Source organism: Neurospora hispaniola (genome assembly GCF_033458365.1).
Source record: "Neurospora hispaniola strain FGSC 10403 chromosome Unknown B0T23scaffold_1, whole genome shotgun sequence".
Taxonomy (NCBI): Eukaryota; Fungi; Ascomycota; class Sordariomycetes; order Sordariales; family Sordariaceae; genus Neurospora; species Neurospora hispaniola.
In genome coordinates, this window is record NW_026944406.1 from 1633836 (window position 1) to 1648079 (window position 14244).

The 14244-nt window shown below is 50.9% G+C and overlaps 4 protein-coding genes across 4 annotated transcripts; 1 reads left to right on the forward strand and 3 right to left on the reverse strand.

The window, feature by feature from the left end:
• Positions 1-1839: 1839 nt before the first annotated feature.
• On the reverse strand, positions 1840-4430 carry B0T23DRAFT_306260 (uncharacterized protein; the record flags this gene model as incomplete). Its single annotated transcript, XM_062834364.1, has 4 exons — positions 1840-2869; positions 2968-3058; positions 3684-3965; positions 4067-4430. 4 exons carry the CDS (start codon positions 4428-4430, stop codon positions 1840-1842), a joined length of 1767 nt encoding a protein of 588 aa, XP_062696693.1.
• Positions 4431-5829: 1399 nt separating this feature from the next.
• B0T23DRAFT_400744 (uncharacterized protein) lies at positions 5830-8195 on the reverse strand (the record flags this gene model as incomplete). Its single annotated transcript, XM_062838523.1, has 6 exons — positions 5830-6768; positions 6939-7187; positions 7313-7420; positions 7455-7492; positions 7765-7971; positions 8132-8195. 6 exons carry the CDS (start codon positions 8193-8195, stop codon positions 5830-5832), a joined length of 1605 nt encoding a protein of 534 aa, XP_062696694.1.
• A 969-nt stretch (positions 8196-9164) lies between these two features.
• Positions 9165-12320, forward strand: B0T23DRAFT_369107 (putative pre-mRNA splicing factor prp1). The gene is made up of 2 exons (XM_062836493.1): positions 9165-9603; positions 9761-12320. The coding sequence occupies exons 1-2, from the start codon at positions 9269-9271 to the stop codon at positions 12177-12179; spliced, it is 2754 nt and encodes a 917-aa protein (XP_062696695.1). The 5' UTR covers positions 9165-9268; the 3' UTR covers positions 12180-12320.
• A 211-nt stretch (positions 12321-12531) lies between these two features.
• On the reverse strand, positions 12532-13430 carry B0T23DRAFT_7212 (uncharacterized protein). Its single transcript, XM_062841697.1, has 3 exons — positions 13150-13430; positions 12940-13058; positions 12532-12799 (listed from the first exon to the last, which is right to left on the reverse strand). Exons 1-3 carry the CDS (start codon positions 13259-13261, stop codon positions 12623-12625), a joined length of 408 nt encoding a protein of 135 aa, XP_062696696.1. The 5' UTR covers positions 13262-13430; the 3' UTR covers positions 12532-12622.
• Between the last annotated feature and the right edge of the window lie 814 nt (positions 13431-14244).

Consider the following 14244-nt stretch of genomic DNA (forward strand, 5'->3'; position numbering starts at 1 on the left):
TTCTTATATATGTGAGTTGTTGTAAAGGTTCTATGTGGGGTTGTTATAGAACGAAACAGCTGGGACGGAAACCAAAAAAAAAAAAAAAAAAAAAAAAAAAAAAAAAAAGGATTTTAAAATTGACTTACCAATGCAATGGGTAATTTCATGCAAGGATTTTTGGAAGGGATGGGTAGTGTAGACTGGGGATAAATAAACGGGATAGAACGGTTTTTGGAATGGGAGTTCATGGCTCTGTAGAGTTTATATATATATATATATATATGTGTGTGTGTGTGTGTGTGTGTGTGTGTGTGTGTGTGTGTGTGTTCATTCTGTGCGCTGCCTGTTATAGAACCCATATCTAGAAGACTATACCGACTGCTGTTTTTTCCCAGCTTATGTCTCTGTTATAGCCTGCTTTGTGGAAACTGGGATAATGGTCTATAGGTTAGCATAGGTCCAAAGGGAACAGGGACACTTTAAGGAATAGGTATAGTTATTACACAACGAGGACCAATAGGCCCAGTGAAACATACCCAAGCAGGCTGATGCGTATAGAGACTCTGCCTTTAGCCAATGACCTTAACGCCCCGAAGATGCCCGTTGCTCCTTCCCACTGATAGTAGAGGTCGGCTATACGCATTTTCCCTTCAATTGCCATTGTCCAGAAGGAGACAATACAACCATGGGCAAAAGCAAACCCCATCAAGGCATTTGCTGTAGTTAAAGTGTAGGCCAAAAGAGTACTGGGTTTTGTATGACGCCAGACCATTCGCTAACGGGACTGCCGTCACTGAGAGAAATAATGGATACGGCGCCACAGGTACCTGCTCATAATTTAGCAATCATGACTGCCCAGCAATTTCCTGAATCCGTGAGGTATTGGTATTGATAAACGCTCAATAGCAAGGGAACCAATCCAAGATACGGAAACTGTTCGAAAAACTCAAGTCTCCAGGGATATCCATTCCTCTGCGAGGCATCTGGAGTCCAGGCAGGTGGATGATACGGTGCTTTGGGAGATGGATCGGTTGGCATGTAACAATCTCGCTCCAGCTCTGTGTCCAAATCCGACAGTTCGCTGACGTTGTAGTCATTCATCCCAATTTGCCCTGCTGGGTAACCCAAGGTAACATCTTCCATCAGACCCTCGTACATGTGGCCCTGGTCCACCGAAAGGGTTTTCTTGTGGGCTGAATCATCGTCGTGGCTCCGAGTCAGGGCATATTGGCTGCGATCTTTGTGTGGTATCTGAAGATTGCTTCTGTTGATTGACGGATCCATTATCACCGGAAAGCAGTGAAGAAGACTGTCTGGACCGAAGGGGGGAGAACTGGTGAGTCGACCACGATGAGACGAGATATGTGGACGGAGCTTGAAAGCGTCAGTATAAAAGGCCAACAATCACACGCAAGCAACTATTCCTGAATGACAGGCGGTGCCACTGACCACCACCAACATCGCGGAAGTCAGGTTGTCGGAACACGTCCCAGATTCGGCATGGTTATGTGTCACTGAGACACGCCTCTTCACCTTAGCTGGCCAAGCCAGAAAGAAACAAGACAAGGCTATGGCTCTGCTCAGCCCAACCTCAAGCCATCGCCAGGGTGGCGGGGGTTTCCAAACTCATTATCGTATCGGCATGTCGATAGCCGTCGAGGCCGTTCCCTCGTTATTCCATTCCGCAACGATCGATCCGGAGGTCTTTTGTCCACGTAGGTCGTTTCGAATCGGCTCAGTCGTGAGTAGATCCTGACTACTAACAACTTCAGTTATCAGGTTGGTCCAGCGAACATGTGGCTCTTATCGGGCAGATGTATCGAATACCTCTCGAACAGAACGCGTAACTTGGAAATTTCACAACATCTCCCCCCTCCGCGGATACCTCGCGCGTATAACTCCTCCCGCATCAGCAACCGCAAACCCCAGGCGTCCCGTACTATCCAACACCCCGTACTGAATAATTGGCTCCCTCATCCTGCTCCTCCCCTTCCTACTCCCACCACTACTTCGATTATTATCACTGCTACTTCCAGCCTCAACCTCAATCATATTAGCAATATTATTCCCCTTACCATGTCCATCCTCCTCCTTACCAACCTCGCCGTCTCTTGTGCCCCGTATTCTCCTTCTCACATGGTTAACCACCTGCGCCCGCGAAGCATTACTGCTTCCACTGAGAAGTAGCGGCAGGTTAGCCAGGTTGAGTTCAACCTGCTGCTGCTGCTGCTGAGAATGGCAATCCTGATAACTTTGGTGCCCTTGTCGTTGTCCGTTCACAGCGTCAGGGGCAGAATCAGCCGACATCCCCATTCCCGCCCCATTTTCCGTCCCCATTCCAGTCTCCCGCACAAGCAACGCATTCACCAACTCCAGCGGGTTCATCGAAAAATCTCTTCCCAGATTCCACCACCCCCAAAACAAAAAGATGGTCGCGAGCGGACCAAGGAGGCTAATAACTGAAGCAAGAACGAGAGCGGGAATCTGAGCGGCATAGAGCACGCGAACCTGGTTGCTTTGGTAGGGGACGGTTTGTCGCGCGAGCGGTAGGGTTGTTTTGTTGGTGGCCGAATTGGTGAGCGCAGCAAAGGCATTCCATTCCACCGCGTCCACGATGGCCAGGCGGAGTACCAGTTCGCGGAAGCTCTTGAAAACATCGTCCATTGGATCGTCGAAGGTTGCGCTGCACAGGTCGTAATTGCCGGGTTCTTGGTTGTAGTAGATGAAAGAGGCCAGCCCCTTGCGGAGAGGGTCGGACATGACGAGGTACTCTCTGGGACTCTCGGGTGTTATACGGATGGACCCCATAGCCATGGTGATTTGGGCGTCCCAGAGCTGGCTGGCAGATTGCGAAAGGAACTCGATTTTGGGCAGTTGGCCTGGGTCACTGGGTTTTTGTTTAGAGGGTTAGCATGGTTGGGTCAAGAACGATATAAGAGGTGACGTTTGGTTCGATATAAGGGGAGACGTGTGCACACAACGTACCTATGCTTGACTGGTTTCACGATGGAATCCCCTGTCCAGCTATCCGAGACAAAAGTGGCGTTTCCCCCATTCACCTTCAAATCATAGCTTACTATAGAGGTCTTTAACCAGCACAGTTGGCTCACAAGCTTAGCACCGTTGCACTCTGGGGTTGTTTTGCGTGTCACGTTGACCAAGATGCCTTCGCCGCGCCTGTAGTGGTCCAGGTCCCCGATTACTCCCTTGGTGATGTCAATATGAAACGCATCCACCCAGAAGTTGCGTCTCTTTTCGGTCAGTAGTGTATCTAAATCCACTGCCGCTGTTGAGGTGATGCAGTCCGAATAGTCAAACCCAAATGCCGTTACAGCAAGTGAACAGTTACTGCATGACTCGGCCCCTCGCAAATGGATGGGTGTTTTTGCCTGGAAACCGCGCAGTGCTTCTTGGTACCCAGAATCCCTTCCTGGCACACGCAAGTCTGTCGTCGGTATCTCTTTGGGGATTGGGAAATCACTGCTCATGATGTCCGAATATGGCGAGATTTCGAGGTCAATAGTCCCTGGGATAGGTATCTCGCGTGTCTCAATAACCAAGGCTCTTTGCATTAGAGGGCCTCGGAGTAAAGAGGTGACGGTAACAAGAAGGGAAACTAAAAAGAAGCCGTGAGAGCAATTAGTATGGCTTCTTTGTCAATGAGCTGGCGGACTGGTTGTAAAAGTTTTCGAAAGACTTACCCAAACTGACACGAGCAACTCTGCCTCGAGCTAGGGAGGTGATGGCTCCCCAAACACTCGTCGCTCCTTCATAGTGATAGTACAAGTCCGTCAAACGCATCCGACCGCTGACAGCTCGTACCCAGAACTGCGTGACCCAACCATATACAAAAGAAAATCCCAGCAGGGTATTTGCTACAGTCGAGCTATAGGCTAGGAGGACGCTAGGCTGCATGACTCCGGACCAGTCGTTCACAAGCTTGTCATTGCTCACAAGTATAATAGATATAGCGACAACGGTGCCTATTTACGTTGTGACTTTTATTAGCTCCCAAGGACAATCAAAGTCTCATCGTACACCATGCTCTAACCCAAGAGTACATGTATAGGAGGGCGGTGCTCACAAGCTATGCTCAACAACAAAGGCACCAATCCCATATAAGGGAACTGTTTGACAAATCCGGGTTGCCATGGATACAATTCGTTGTCACTATAAGCCGAAGCCGACGGGTAGTACGATCCGGCCGGACTGGTCGACCGTGATGTGTCCCGCTCAAGCTCCGACTGCTGCTCCAACCCTCTGCCTCGAGTCTCTTGGTCGTTCTCGGGGCGATCAGGTGGACGTTCCCACGAAAAACTTGTTCTTACATCTCCGTAGATGTGGTCCTGGTCATATCTCCATGTCGAGTACGCCGGTGGTTGGGCGTACTGGTGATAATGACTTGGAGATATGGCGTAATGGTCGGGTCCATTCTCTCGGGGATCCATGGCTGCTTCCAAAATCAAGTGATAGTATCTGCTGGAACCCTGGTGATGACCTAGCTGGAGAGTGCAGAGCGAAGGATGTTGGAGGCTGGACAAGGCAACAACGAAGAAGGACTTGATTCTGGAGTTGTCTAACGGAAGAGGAGAAATGAAAACCAGGGCAGCCTAAACACCTGGAAGGGCTGGGATTGCCGGTGAATGAGCCGCACAGGGCTCGTTCTTCTTATATAGGAAGGTTCTGGATTCCGGGAAGGAACCATCATCATTGGGGAAGCGGGAGGTCTTGGGAATGAAGTTGGAGGTCTTGGGAAGGCACCGCCCAGGAGCAACGAGTTTACAACCTTACAGTAACAACCAATCAGAAGCCCCAAACGCGACAAGACCAGACGATCTATCTGGGCAAGACAGCCCCATCTGTAGTCGCTCATAACAACAGTCGTGCTCCGAACTGTCAGCCCCCATCCGCTCCGCCGCCACACGAACTAGACTCCGCTAGACTGTTTACAAGAATGTAACGGCTGCCTGGCCTCGCCCAGCCAGTCCGGTAACACACAGGCAATATATATACCGTCCACGACGCAGTAAGACGGCGGTTATGGGGGTCTTGGCATGCCTCAACGCTGCCTTACCTAATGTTGCAGAGTGTAGTTGCGGACCCTGCACGGTAAGAGGGTGGTTGAGAAAAAACCTCTAACGCGGAACCAAACACGCCTTAAGACTGAGTGGACTTTCGTTGCCATTAGGAAAAGGATGGACTTTCGGTTGCCACAAGACTGTGCGGACTTTGGGGTGAAAGAAAGAAAGCCGGGTAGAGAGAAGATGACTTTTGGTTGAATTGATTGAGTGAATGAAAAAGGTGACCATCTTTAAGGGATCTTCTAATGAGATTTGGAAAAGGTGAGCATTTTAGTAAGAGAAAGGGTGACCGTTTGGCTTGGTTAAGGGTGATCTTGGTCTGGTAGAAGTATGGCAGTGCTCGTGGTGATTGACCTTTGTGGGCGTTGCGTTGGTGACGAGAAGATTGTTGATCGAAAAAACGATTGCAAAATAGTTCATGACAGGACCCTGGTCTCCAGTCCGTGATCCCACCGAAAATAACCAAACGGTGCAAGAGCTGACGACTGAGGTCGTGGATAAACATAACATAAAGAAGCAAGACATAAAAAAAGAACAAGGAAATCAGGTGCAGTCGAAATAAAAGAGTAGCCCCGAAAAAAAACATACAACACCAGGGATTCGCTGGTCGTCACCGACCCAACTACTAGTCTGGCCCTCACTGGCTTATCTATGGGAGAGCGGACGGGATCCCGAGTTTTCCAGTGGGTATGGTCGTATGTGTCTGTATGCTATTCAAATTCTGTTTATAATACAAGGCACGTGGTAGAATTGAGGGAGGGGATGTTTACAACAACTCCCCTTTCCAAGGTCGACGCACAGCAGTAGCAGCCTCCTGAGAGCCGGACACCATTGCGAAACCAAGATACTCGCCGTTACCGCTTTCAACCACACCATACTGAACTATCGGCTCTCCTTCTTCCTCTTCGTTTTCAATTCCGTCATTGGGCTTCTTCCTTTGGCTGAGCTGGCTGAAATGCTTGGCCAGTTCGTCAGCTGTAGCGTTGCCGCTGCAATCGGCGAAGACACTGGCCAAATGTTGGCCTTTTTGCTGATCGATATCACTGCCACTGACGCTGTTACAACTCATATGTGTCATTTCGGTGGCTGTCTCGTCCTGGATGGTTATATCGTCCCCGACTGATCCATCAATGTTCGCTGGGCCAAATTCATCTGCTTGTTCAGCTCTGGAATTTCCCTGCTGTTGAAGAAGTGCGTTGGCAAGTTTGAGAGGACTCATGGAGAAATCTCTTCCCAGCTTCCACCAGCCCCAGAAAAGGAACAGAATCGCCACTGGTCCGACAAGGCTGACTATGACTGCGAGGACCAGGGCTGGACGATCAGCGGCATACTGTACTTGGGTGGAGTGGAGTGTGTATGGAATGCCTTTTTGCATAAGATCGGGTAGTTGTTGTACGCTGCTACTTTTGCCTGCGAAATATTCGTTGTTGGAAGGGCCGGCAGCGGCACGGACAGACACGCGAAAGGCTATTTCGCGGTAAGTGTCGATGATATAATCCATGGGATCGTTGAAGTAGTGATAGCACGGCGAGCCGAATTCAGCGGTGGTCCCATTTGCAGCACTCAGGCTGGCAACAAGACCTTCGTAGTTCGCCGAATAACTGTGATCATAGGAATCCTGCATCCAAGAGGTGGAGTTGAAGAGTGAAGCTCCCAATTGCCAAAGTGGAAACATGGTGTTTACCGCCGTTGGATAGTCTAGGTCCTGCAGATACGTATAACTTGGAGATGTTGGTTTAGTTCGACAAAGAAGTATGGGGTAAGGCTCAAATCTAGCATTTTGACAACTTACATAGGCTTTACAAATTTGTCATCTTTCCAGCTCTCTGACTGCAAAGTCGCAATGTCTCCCTGAAGACTCAAATTGTATAGTACTGCTCCGGGGTTAAGATTGCATGTATGCGTAAGCAACATACCGGTGCATTCGGTATCAGTTTTCCGTCTTGTGGTGATTTGAATCATTATAAGATCGTCGTCATAAAATGGCCTTACGGAGGTCTCAAATATGATGTTTTTCCTCTGTTCAGGATGTAGTCTCTGGGAATCGTACGTCGGCCAATCAAGGTCATATGTATCCGAGCTGTTTCTTAGTTCTGTACAGTTAATAACGTCGAAGCCGAACGCCTGAAATAACATCAAGTTAGCCGTGGCCAGTGAATCGACAGCTCAAGATGATGCTGTGGTGATCAGAGTATTGGGCCTAGGACATATCTCACCTCAACTATCAAGGTGCAGTTCTCACAATGTACCCCTCTCATCCGAATGGGCGCTCTGTTTATAAAGTCGCGGACTATATCCAAGAATCCGGGAGCGAATTGCCCAATGGGTCCCCAAGACGCCATAGCTAAACTGCCAAACTTTCTGCCCCAAAGGCTGCTGATATTCAGTGACCGGAAGATCAATGGTACTGTTCGGCAATACAACGACAACTTGTACGAACGAGGCTCGTTGCATTAAAGAACCGCGAAGGAGTGCCGTGACTGTGATGAGGATAGATACTGTTAAAACGTCAGCTAGATGCCATAATTATCTCTGATGTGGTAATGACCGGGGCAGGGAGTATTGAAATTCTAACCTAAACTGACGCGAATCGCCTTTCCCTGGAAGATGGACTTGACTGCGCCCATGGTGCTTGAGGATCCAGCCCAGTTATGGTGGAGGCTGCTGATCAGTATGTTATGTCAGTTGATATCATACTCACTGACAGCCGAGAAATGCCGGAACTCACCTGGTAACGGCGTTGTTGCTTGGACCCAGAAGAACATCACGGCCGCTTGGGTAAAGGCAAGCGCCATTAACGCGTTTGCAAGAGTCGGTGTGTAGGCCAACAAAACGCCGGGTTGTCTGAGCCCGGACCAGATCTTTTCCGAACCTCCATCACTCTCGAGAACGACTCCTATAGCAATTCCTGTACCTAGTTCTTGCAGTTAGCATTGTCGGCAATTGGTCACAGCCTCAGTTTTATGGTAAACGTAGGAACAAGTACTCACAGCTTATACAAAAGATCAGTGGAATTATCCCAAACCAGGGAAAACGTCTGAAGCCGCCTGGTTTCCAAGAGATCTTGCCCGCGAAGTCATTTGATGAGTGTTTGATATGAGAGGACATTGGATGTTTGATCAGCGACTCCATGGCTATTATATCAAGTTCTCCTGTGATCGACTAGCAAGAAGGTCTGGACCGAATATGTGAGTGGTAGTAAAGAGCGAAGAAGCGAGCTAGATGCCCATACTTATGGGTTTAATATAGTCAACAGGAGGGTCTTGAAATTGTACATCGGTGGTTCAAGTGGGCGGTGCTGGAATAGCTTTCTTCAGTCGCCATAAGTGCTTTGAGGCATTGTATGCAAATTGGAAGCACTTTGTGTGCAGACATTCAAGTTGTGCGAACTCTGATCCCGCTGTGTACTCAATCAGGGACGTGGTACTGCATAAATATACCTAGGTAGACGGCCGGCAAGGGGCTAAACCCAGCCTGAATTCATTGCAGAATAGAAAGGCATAGGCTCAGTCATCGTGTGCCGTTGTACAACATGTTTATTGTGAACAGGAAAACCTGTGTTGCGGAAGTCTCGGTGAGGGAGTATATCCGCCTCGTATGGTGCTGCCTTTGCGGTTAACCTGACCGTGAAGGTTGAATGGTGCGAGGTATAAATGCTGTAGTTGCCGCACTTGTATAGAAAGAATTTAAATGGGAGGTTGAAGTTGGACATTGTTGGCTAGGCTGATCGCAGGCATTGCCATACATGAACAATATATTTTCATTGCAACACGAAGAATAGACGAGAATCTGGAAGAAGTCGTCCCACTTGACGCATTAATAAGCCAAGCCATATCATTTACCGACGGTAGGAGCATTGATATATCGTCGTGGTTGCCTTCTATGACCACTATGGCTCCGCTGATTGGTGATGGTTGAAAGGAGGAAGTAAACAACTGAAAGTGGAATTAAACCGCCAAGCAGTGAGTGGTGGAGTCGCAACCGGGCTTTGTTAATTGGCACTGTGCCTGCCTCTCGTCAAATGCCAAGAGCGCCTGGACCAGTGGCAGGCTTCAGTGCCCTGGAGTTCGACCTCGACTTCGACTTGCAGCCTGCCGGTGTTTTGCCGCTAACTCAAATGTTTGGAGCTACCTCTACGGCCACCACGGTCACAATCCTAGCCACCGCGTCTCTACAATACATCGCGAATACAGAAAACCGCCACCATGTCTAGACGGGATTTTCTCAGTCAACCCGCACCCGAGAACTACGTCGCCGGTCTCGGTCGTGGTGCCACGGGTTTCACTACACGATCCGATCTTGGTCCCGCGCGCGAGGGTCCTAGTGAAGACCAGATCAAGGCGGCCGTCGCGAAGAGATCTGCACAGCTAGGTCTGACCGAGGCCAAGGACGACGACAATGAAGACGACGGCCGCTATCAGGATCCCGACAACGAAGTCGGCTTGTTTGCCGGCGGCATATACGAAAAGGACGACGAGGAGGCCGATCGGATATGGAAAGAGGTAGACGACAGGATGGCGAAGCGGCGACAGAAGCAAAGGTTAGTTTAGTTATTATCTCGTATACATCACTTGACATCCTACATAAATTCACAAACCACCCATTTACCCCTTCCCCAACACTTTCAAGCAAGCATGTGGTTTATCGGTAAAGATAGATGAAAAGCAGAGTGCCGACAAGAAATCGCATTTTCACAGGGAAGCACGAGAAGAAGCCGAACGATTAGAGTACGAACGAAAGAATCCCAAAATTCAACAGCAATTCGCCGGCCTTAAACGCGCGCTCGAGACGGTCACCGACGAAGAATGGGCAAACCTACCAGATCCCAAGGACCTTACCGGCAGGACCAAGAGGGCACGCCAGGCTCGTATGGAGCGCTTCTACGCCGTTCCCGACAGTGTCCTTGCTGCCGCGAGAGATTCCGGCCAGTTCGGTACCACCGTTGCAGAAGACGGCACCGCCACCGAAGGGGTCAACAAGGATGGCACAGTTACAGATTTCGCAAAGATCGGTGCGGCTCGCGACAAGGTGTTGAGGGCGCGTTTGGAACAGCAATCACAGTCGAGTAGCGTGGCAACGGCGGGAAGCGCGACGAGTATCGACCCCAAGGGCTACCTGACATCCCTGTCGAGCATGCAGGGTGCGGAACAAAGCATTGGAGACATCGAGCAGTTCAGGAAGATGCTCAAGTCGGCTGTCGACTCGAACCCCAAACAGGCAGCCAGTTGGATTGCTGCAGCGAGATTGGAAATTGCGGCTGGAAAGCCTGGTGCTGCCCGCAGCTTGATTGCCAAGGGCTGCGAACACTGCCCGAAGAGCGAGGATATCTGGCTGGAAAACATTCATTTGAACGACAACCGGAACGCCAAGGTCATTGCGGCACAGGCTATTCAAGCCAACCCACACTCGGTCAAACTTTGGGTGGAAGCGATGAAGCTGGAAAACGACCCTAGATCAAAGAAGAAGGTTATCCGGAGAGCTCTCGATCATAACCAAGAGTCCGAGGCGCTATGGAAGGAGGCTGTCAACCTAGAGGAGGACGTCGAAGACGCCCGCATTCTACTAGCCAAGGCGACGGAGCTTATCCCGGAGTCGCTCGACCTCTGGTTGGCACTGGCCCGTCTCGAGACTCCCGAAAACGCCCGCAAGGTTCTCAACAAGGCCGTCAAGAAGCTTCCCAACTCGCACGAACTCTGGATCGCCGCCGCTCGCCTGGAAGAACAACTAGGCGAAGGCAAGAAGCGGCCCGTGATGAAGAACGCCGTCAAGTTCCTCGCCAAGCAGAATGCCATGCCCAAGCGCGAAGAATGGATCGCCGAAGCGGAAAAGTGCGAAGAAGAAGGCGCCGTCATCACTTGCAGCAACATCATCGAAGAAACGCTCGGCTGGGGTCTCGACGAGGACGATGACCGCAAGGAGCTCTGGATGGAAGACGCGCGCGCCTCCATCAACCGGGACAAGTTCGCCACAGCGCGCGCCATCTACGCCTACGCCATCCGCGTCTTCCCCAACAGCAAATCGCTCTACACGGCCGCCATCGACCTGGAGCGCAACCACGGCAGCAAGGAAGACCTCTGGCACGCGCTCGAAAAGGCCGTCGAGGCTTGCCCGCACTACGAAGTCTTCTGGCTCATGCTCGCGCGCGAGAAAGCCGCCGAGGCGGGCGTCGACGAGGCACGCCTCGTCCTTGCCCGCGCCTTCAAGCAGAACCCGGACAGCGAGGACATCTGGCTGGCGGCCGTCAAGCTCGAAGCCGACAACGGCTTCATCGACAAAGCCCGCGAACTCCTCAAGACCGCGCGCCAGAATGCGCCTACCGATCGCGTATGGATGCGCTCCGTGGCGTTTGAGCGTCAACAAGGCGACAACGAGGCCGCTATGGATCTCGTCCAACAGGCCCTACAGCTCTTCCCTTCCAAGCCCAAACTCTGGATGATGAAGGGTCAAATCTACGAAGACCTCGCCCAGCTTGGTCCTGCGCGGGAAGCCTACAGCACCGGTGTGCGCGCCGTCCCTTCGTCCATCCCGCTCTGGCTTCTGTACTCCCGTCTAGAAGAAAAGGCCGGCAACGTCGTCAAGGCGCGCTCGGTCCTCGACCGCGCCAGACAAGCCGTGCCCAAGTCCCCGGAGCTCTGGACGGAACTCATCCGCGTCGAGCGGCGCGCGGGCAACTTGAACCAGGCCAAGTCGCTCATGGCGCAAGCGTTACAGCAGATGCCCAAATCGGGCTTGCTATGGGCGGAAAGGATCCTCAATCTCGAGCCGCGCACGCAGCGGAAATCGTTGCTTGCCGAGGCGGTGAAAAAGGTGGAAGACGATCCGATCCTGCTGGTCACGGCCGCGAGAATACTGTGGGCGGAAAGGAAATTGGATCGGGCGCAGAACTGGTTCGAGAAGGCGCTGTTGCTGGATCGCGATGTGGGCGATACGTGGGCGTGGTATTACAAGTTTTTGGTGCAGCATGGGACGGAGGAGAAGAGGGCGGATTTGGTGGCCAAGTGCGTGTTGGTTGATCCTAGGCATGGAGAGGAGTGGACGAGGGTGGCCAAGGATCCAAAGAATGCAGGAAAGAAGACGGACGAGGTGTTGAAGTTGGTGGCGGAGACGTTGTCTTGAGGGGGGTCGGTTGTTTACTATGTAGACTATTTGTGATCGATGCTAATGTGGTGTTGAGGGATGATCAGCGCTGGGTTGGGTAAAAAGAAAAAAAAAAGAACATAATCAATAGAAGAGCGCAAATTTCAATTGACTCAATCACGATCGGTGCTGTTACGTTTCTTTGTTTGTTTGATGGTTCGCAATTATTCGAATTAACTTCAGTTGTTCCATAAAGCCTTTCAAATGTCCTAACAAGTCCTAGAACTCCCGAATCATCCATGGATGATGCATTAGCTTTAGCGTGCGTAGCGTAGCAAACCCTAACCCCACCCCCAAACTCATGATATCATTAACCCTTTCATCATTATGAATCATAGACAAACGTCTGGTATGCTTTCCTTCCCTTTCGCGCACTTGATGTCGTTGTTACTTTCGATCTTCATTTCAGGGTCGCCGCCAGTTTACTTGGAGTTGCCGCTACCAAACCAGCTGGAAACCCCAGCTTTGGCCTCGGCAGCCTTCTGCTCCACGGTGCGGTCGAACTGGTCAATCTTCTTGAGCGCTTCGGCCTTGGTGTCCTTGGCGAGGGCTTCGGCTTGCGACTTGGTTGAAGAGTAGGTCTTGTCTGCTTGGGAGACCTGTTTTGCAGTATCATCATCACTTGTCAGCACTTGTTTGCGTTCGCGTGTGGGAGAGGAGGAGGAGGAGGAGGAGGAGTAGTAGTGGTGGTGGTGGTGGTGGTGGTGGTGGTGGTGAAGGAAGTAAATAGAAAACTTACAGCCTCGTCAATCTTGCCACCAATCTCCTTGCCGTAGTGGGCACCCTCCTGGCGGGCGTTGGTCTGCGAAGAGTTGGGCATCTCAGACTTGATCTTGGCGGCGCCGCGGTGGAGGTCGGCTGGTTTTGATTCATAGTTAGCATCGTTGCGCGAATGTGTAGGAAATAAATTAGAGAGACGGAGCGTGAAACGGAGTGATGGGATACGCACCCTCAAACTTCTTCTCAGCAGCCGAAGGGCTGCCTCCGGACTTGTAGATGTAGTAGCCGCCGAGACCGACAACGCCGGCGCCGAGAATGGGGAGAATGCGAGACTGAGACATTTTGGATGTTGTGATTGTTGTGGTATTAAAGTTTAGTATGTGTGTTGATTATTGCGTGGTTGCGATTATCGCGAGAGTGGTTGTTTGAGTGTCGATTTGCTTGTGTTGTTGTGGTGGTGTTGATGTGTAAGTGGCTTGGGGGAGGTAGACGACAGACGATATTATATATACTTTTAACGCAGTGCTCCAGAATGCATATGTCATCCCTTCACCTTTCCATTTCCGTCCCCAAATTCTCCAATTTCCATATCACTTCCCAGTTGCAAGTGCTTGTTGCTTGCTTCCGAGTCAACGGCTGCTGTGTCAAGGCCCGTGGTGCCTTCTGTCCTGGCATTCAATCATGAATTCATGACGTAGGTCGCTCTGGGCCTGAGCGGGGCCGTTGATATAGTGGGGAACGTGTGGAGGCCAAGACTAGATCTTGACCCACATGCTTGCTCAAGGTAAGGGCCAGGGTTCCATATTTCTGGCAGGCAGTCGTTAACAGTGATTGATCAAAGAACTACTATGAACTCATGCTTTCCTACCTGGCGTAGCCATTGGGACGCTGAAGATATCAGACATTCCTCAAGAGTTTGAAGTTCTCCAAAATCTACCTACTGTTTGTTTTTGAGAATCAATCAAAGTGGCTTTGCGAGCTTCAGCATTCCACTTGTTCTTCCAAAATGTTAATGCACGATACTCAGCCCTGGAGCTCAACTAGCTAGCTGGAGCTACTGTGGACACCTGCCTAGACGAATTACATCATTAGGTTAGGTTGCGCACATGAGTCCAGAACTTACAGGGCCTTCCAGTTGCGCTTGCTAGTGTACACTAGAAGTAGAAACTCTTGGTACATACCAGCCTCCAGAGTCCAACCCAGCACCTTGGAACATGTACCATACTGCGTATCGTGGCACTTGGGTTCTCGCAGTTCTGCCAGTCGACCGTCCAACTCAACCTCGCTGCGTCACACTCCCGTCTGCAACCCAAACGCCTTGCCT

What these genes read in the sequence shown, in the direction of transcription:
- B0T23DRAFT_369107 (XM_062836493.1), top strand. Translation starts at nt 9,269, where the DNA reads ATGTCTAGACGGGATTTTCTCAGTCAACCCGCACCCGAGAACTACGTC. An exon ending in AAGCGGCGACAGAAGCAAAG is followed by an intron (nt 9,604 to 9,760) that starts GTTAGTTTAGTT and finishes GCATTTTCACAG; the next exon opens with GGAAGCACGAGAAGAAGCCG.
- B0T23DRAFT_7212 (XM_062841697.1), bottom strand. Translation starts at nt 13,261, where the DNA reads ATGTCTCAGTCTCGCATTCTCCCCATTCTCGGCGCCGGCGTTGTCGGT. An exon ending in TGCTGAGAAGAAGTTTGAGG is followed by an intron (nt 13,059 to 13,149) that starts GTGCGTATCCCA and finishes AATCAAAACCAG; the next exon opens with CCGACCTCCACCGCGGCGCC. An exon ending in GTGGCAAGATTGACGAGGCT is followed by an intron (nt 12,800 to 12,939) that starts GTAAGTTTTCTA and finishes ACTGCAAAACAG; the next exon opens with GTCTCCCAAGCAGACAAGAC.